Below are 6,000 nucleotides of genomic sequence, written 5' to 3' on the forward strand. Positions count from 1 at the left end.
ATACAATCCTACCTTAAGAAACAAGAAACATTTCAAATAAACAACCTAACATTACACCTAACGCAATTAAAGAAGTAGAAAAACCGTAAGTTAGCAGAAGGAAAGAAATCATAAAGATCAGATCAAAAATAAATGAAAAAGAAATGAAGGAAACGATAGCAAAGATCAATAAAACTAAAATCTGATTCTCTGAGAAGATAAACAAAATTGATAAAGCATTAGCCAGAATCATCAAGAAAAAAAGGGAGAAAACTCAAATCAATAGAATTAGAAATGAAAAAGGGGAAGTAACAACTGATACTGCAGAAATACAAAGGATCATGAGAGATTTACTACAAGCAACTCTATGCCAATAAAATGGACAACCTGGAAGAAATGGACAAACTCTTAGAAATGCACAACCTTCCGAGACTGAACCAGGAAGAAACAGAAAATATGAACAGACCAATCACAAGCACTGAAATTGAAACTGTGATTAAAAATCTTCCAATATGGGCTTCCCTGGTGGCGCAGTGGTTGAGAGTCTGCCTGCCAATGCAGGGGACACGGGTTCGTGCTGCGGTCTGGGAGGATCCCACATGCCATGGAGCGGCTGGACCCGTGAGCCATGGCTGCTGGGCCTGCGCGTCCGGAGTCTGTGCTCCGCAACGGGAGGGGCCACAACAGTGAGAGGCCCACTACCGCAAAAAAAAAAAAAAAAATCTTCTAATAAACAAAAGCCCAGGAGTAGATGGCTTCACAGGCAAATTCTATCAAACATTTAGAGAAGAGCTAACACCCATCCTTCTCAAACTCTTCCAAAAAAGCAGAGAGAGGAACACTCCCAAACTCATTCTACGAGGCCACCATCACCCTGATACAAAAACCAGAAAAGGATGTCACAAAAAAAAACCCACTACAGACCAGTATCACTGATAAACATAGATGCAAAAATCCTCAACAAAATACTAGCAAACAGAATCCAACAGCACATTAAAAGGATCATACACCATGATCAAGTGGGGTTTATCCCAGGAATGCAAGAATGTATATTCTCCAATATATGCAAAATCAATTGATGTGATACACCATATTAACAAATTGAAGGAAAAAAACCATATGATCATCTCAATAGATGCACAGAAAGCTTTCGACAAAATTCAACACCGATTTATGATAAAAAACCTCCAGAAAGTAGGCACAGAGGGAACTTACATCAACATAATAAACGCCATATATGACAAACCCACAGCCAACATCATCCTCAATGGTGAAAAACTGAAACCATTTCCACTAAGATCAGGAACAAGACAAGGCTGCCCTCTCTCACCACTATTATTCAACATAGTTTTGGAAGTTGTAGCCACAGCAATCAGAGAAGAAAAAGAAATAAAAGGAATCCAAATGGGAAAAGAAGTAGCAAAGCTGTCACTGTTTGCAGATGACATGACACTATACACAGAGAATACTAAAGATGCTACCAGAAAACTGCTAGAGCTAATCAATGAATTAGGTAAAGTAGCAGAATACAAAAGTAATGCACAGAAATCTCTTGCATTCTTATACACTAATGATGAAATATCTGAAAGTGAAATTAAGAAAACACTCCCATTTACCACTGCAACAGAAAGAATAAAATACCTAGGAATAAACCTGCCTAAGGAGACAAAAGACCTGTATGCAGAAAATTATAAGACACTGATGAAAGAAATTAAAGATGATACAAATAGATGGAGAGATATACCATGTTCTTGGATTGGAAGAATCAACATTGTGAAAATGAGTATACTACCCAAAACAATCTACAGATTCAATGCAATCCCTATCAAACTACAACTGATATTTTTCACAGAACTATAACAAAAAATTTCACAATTTGTATGGAAACACAAAAGACCCCGAATAGCCAAAGCAATCTTGAGAAAGAAAAACGGAGCTGTAGGAATCAGGCTCCTGGACTTTAGACTATACTACAAAGCTACAGTAATCAAGACAGTATGGTACTGGCACTAAAACAGAAATATAGATCAATGGAACAGGACAGAAAGCCCAGAGATAATCCCGTGCACATATGGTCACCTTATCTTTCATAAAAGAGGCAAAAATATAGAATGGAGAAAAGACAGCCTCTTCAATAAGTGGTGCTGGGAAAACTGAACAGCTACATGTAAAAGAATGAAATTAGAACATTCCCTAACACCATACACAAAAATAAACTCAAAATGGATTAAAGACCTAAATGCAAGGCCAGACACTATCAAACTCTTAGTGGAAAACACAGGCAGAACATTCTATGACATAAATCACAGCAAGATCCTTTTTGACCCATCTCCTAGAGAAATGGAAATAAAAGCAAAAATAAACAAATGGGACCTAATGAAACTTCAAAGCTTTTGCACAGCAAAGGAAACCACAAACAAGATGAAAAGACAACCCTCAGAATGGGAGAAAATATTTGCAAATGAAGCAACTGACAAAGGATTCATCTCCAAAATTTACAGCTCATGCAGCTCAATATCAAAAAAACAAACAACCCAATCCAAAAAAGCAGAAGACCTAAATAGACATTTCTCCAAAGAAGATATACAGATTGCCAACAAACACATGAAAGAATGCTCAACATCATTAATCATTAGAGAAATGCAAATCAAAACTACAGTGAGATATCACCTCACACCGGTCAGAATGGCCATAATCAAAAAATCTACAAACAGTAAATGCTGGAGAGAGTGTGGAGAAAAGGGAACCCTCATACACTGTTGGTGGGAATGTAAATTGATACAGCCACTGTGGAGAATAGTATGGAGGGTCCTTAAAAAACTAAAAATAGAACTACCATACGACCCAGCAATCCCACTACTGGGCATATACCCTGAGAAAACCATAATTCAAAAAGAGTCATGTACCACAATGTTCATTGCAGCTCTATTTACAATAGCCAGGACATGGAAGCAACCTAAGTGTCCATCAACAGATGAATGGATAAAGAAGATGTGGAACATATATACAATGGAATATTAGCCATAAAAAGGAACAAAATTGAGTTATTTGTAGTGAGGTGGATGGACCTAGAGTCTGTCATACAGAGTGAAGTAAGTCAGAAAGAGAAAACAAATACCACATGCTAACACATATATATGCAATCTAAAAAAAAAAAAATAGTCATGAAGAATCTAGGTGCAAGACAGGAATAAAGACACAGACCTACTAGAGAATGGACTTGAGGACATGGGGAAGGGGAAGGGTAAACTGGGACAAAGTGAGAGAGTGGCATGGACATATATATACTATCAAATGTAAAATATATAGCTAATGGGAAGTAGCCACATAGCACAGGGAGATCAGCTTGGTACTTTGTGAACAGCTAGAGGGGTGGGATAGGGAGGGAGGGTGGGATAGGGAGGGAGGGTGGGAGGGAGATGCAAGAGGGAAGAGATATGGGGATATATGTATATGTATAACTGATTCATTTTGTTATAAAGCAGAAACTAACACACCATTGTAAAGCAGTTATACTCCAATAAAAACGTTAAAAAAAAAAAAAAAGAATAAAAAGAAGCACAAGGACCAGTCCCTCCACAGCACTGGTTATCAATAGGCTGAGACCAGCCCAAAACATCCACCCAGCAAGCAAGCATTCAAGCTGGTTCTGAATTGCATCTAAGGATACAAGCACCAATCTGACTCAACCCAACAAACAACCCATTCAACCAATTCAAGAATTCTGCCTTACCATTTTCAAATAAAATCAGTTTTAGCTATGATCTAGGGTACAAAAAAGAAAATCCCTCTCACCCAAAGATCTGCCACCATAAACCCCATGGACCCAAAAGCTATAAACACAAGGGGATAAAACAAAGACAAGACAATGGTTACAAAGAGCATGAGACAGGACTAAGTAAATTGTTAGGAGCCAAGAACAATCAAGCTACTGTGGCAAGCTCCCAGGCCTAGGAGCCACCCATCAGCATGACTAGGGAACTAAGGAAATTACCAGCTGTGCCCACACAAATGTTGCATTAAGCTGGAATGGCCCTCATGTCTCCCTTAACGTAAGTATTTTAAAATGCCCAGATAATACAAACTTATCCCAAGTGACACAGCCTAAAAAAGACTAAAAAGACATGCCAATTAAATGCAATTAGTATCCTGGATAGGATCCTGAAACCGAAAAAGAGCATTAGGTAACAACTAAGGAAATATGAAAGGAAGTACAGACTTTCATTAACGTAATTAATATTGGTTGGGACAAATGTCCCGTACTAATGTGGGATGCTGATAACAGGAGAAAACTGGCTACAGGGTATATGAGAACTCTGTATTGTCTTGGCAACGTTTCTGTAAATCAGAAACTATCTTTAAATTAAAATTTTATTTAAAAAACAAAAAACCGCTTGCTCCAGAGACCCTTGAATCAGGAAAATAGTTCTCTCAACATTTAGTATGAGAAGGCACTGGCGCATTTGTTAAAAACCAGATTCTCAGGCCCCACTCCAGAACTGTAAAGTCAGAATGGGAGCTGGCGGGGAGGCCAGAGTCTGCATGGAAACAAACGACCAGGTGATTCTTATGCATCTTAACGGTGGTGAGTCACTATCTTGACTGGTGACCCATCGTTTCCCTCTCCTCACACACATAAATAGCCACCAGTGAGGCACTGCCCCTTCCAGAGGGCAACTCACCCCCTTAGGCCTTTGCCATCCCAGCGGAAAACAATCCTCCAACAGTAAACAATCCTAAACTATCAGTTGACACTGGTGTAGCCTCTGCCATTAGAAAAAGAAAAAAAAAAGTCCCAGACAGTTTCTAGCCTCTCACCTTCCTAAAGAGGCCTTGAGATACCTGCTGTGCCTCCAAACAAAAACTTATCCGGGGGCTTCCCTGGTGGCGCCATGGTTGAGAGTCCGCCTGCCGATACAGGGGACGCGGGTTCGTGCCCCGGTCCGGGAAGATCCCACATGCGGCGGAGCGGCTGGGCCCGTGAGCCATGGCCGCTGAGCCTGCGTGTCCGGAGCCTGTGCTCCGCAACGGGAGAGACCACAACAGTGAGAGGCCCGCGTACCGCAAAAAAAAAAAAAAAACTTATTCGGTACTTGACCCTTTGAAAGAGCCCAACCGCATCCTGCAGTACTGGTCCAGGACTCCCGAACCCCCTCCCTAAAAAAGAAGAGGCACAGCCAAAGCATCCCACTGGGGCATCCTCTTCAGCAGACGGATGCTCCTCGGCTCCCTGGCCGTCTCTGGAGCGACCCTCCCAGAGTGCCCTCTCCAAGGCGAAGAGACCCCACACACACACACACACAGGCCCCGTTGCCCAGAGAAAGGAAGGGTTTGAGCTCCAGCCTTGTCACTATCTAGACCTGTCACTTACTCGGTGGACCCCCGGATCTGTTAAATCTAACTGGCTCTACAGGTTCATTTTAAACCAGCAAACGCAGGTTCCAGCCCCGCGGCCGGCGGGTCTGGACAGCCAGGCGAAGGGCGCCCGCCGGGAGCCGGGCCGCAACGGGAGAGCGTCGAAACGCTGGGCTACGCCGCGGGGGCTTGTGGGGCGAGACGGAGCTGTGCCCTGACGCCACCCGTGCGTCCCACCCCCCGCTGCTCACCCCGCCGCCGCTGACAGCTCCGATGCCGTCGAACTCCCGGCCCAGCCCATCGGAGTCGTCGAGCACGTACGCGCTGCCGGGCGCCAGCAGCGCGCACAGCAGCAGGGGCACCGCGGCTTGGCCCGCCGAACCCGCGGCGGCCGTCATGGCTTTCACTTGGCGTTGCCGGGAAGCCTGGAGTAGGTGCTCAGCCATTGTGTGGGTCACATGACTCCGGCGCGCGCGGAGGCGGGTCCGGTTGCCGCCATGATGGAGAAGGGCAGGAGGCCGCTGGCGCCGCCGCCGCCATGTTGAGTGTGGGCCGCAGCTCGTTGACGCAGCCGCCGTAATGTTGGGGGAGGGCGGAGCGAGCCTTTCCTACTCGGCCCAAGTTCACGGTCCGTGTTAAGCCTTCGCGTGTATCCGTTCGCTGCCT

General features: G+C 44.0%; 1 protein-coding gene across 3 annotated transcripts in view; it reads right to left on the reverse strand.

Moving 5' to 3' along the window:
- The window catches only part of GALC (galactosylceramidase), a 59,636-nt gene extending 53,856 nt beyond the window's left edge, over window positions 1-5,780 (reverse strand). The window contains exon 1 of one of the 3 annotated variants that reach the window (XM_029239517.1): window positions 5,586-5,780. In XM_029239517.1, the coding sequence (XP_029095350.1) occupies window positions 5,586-5,780 (195 nt within the window). Of the gene's footprint in view, window positions 1-5,350; window positions 5,480-5,585 lie in introns of those variants that run through there. The other 2 variants (XM_029239515.1, XM_029239516.1) reach the window with 2 other exon arrangements.
- Between the last annotated feature and the right edge of the window lie 220 nt (window positions 5,781-6,000).

The sequence above is a fragment of the Monodon monoceros genome, unplaced genomic scaffold (assembly GCF_005190385.1).
Source record: "Monodon monoceros isolate NGI ecotype Baffin Bay Population unplaced genomic scaffold, NGI_Narwhal_1 Super_Scaffold_21, whole genome shotgun sequence".
Lineage (NCBI taxonomy): Eukaryota > Metazoa > Chordata > Mammalia > Artiodactyla > Monodontidae > Monodon > Monodon monoceros.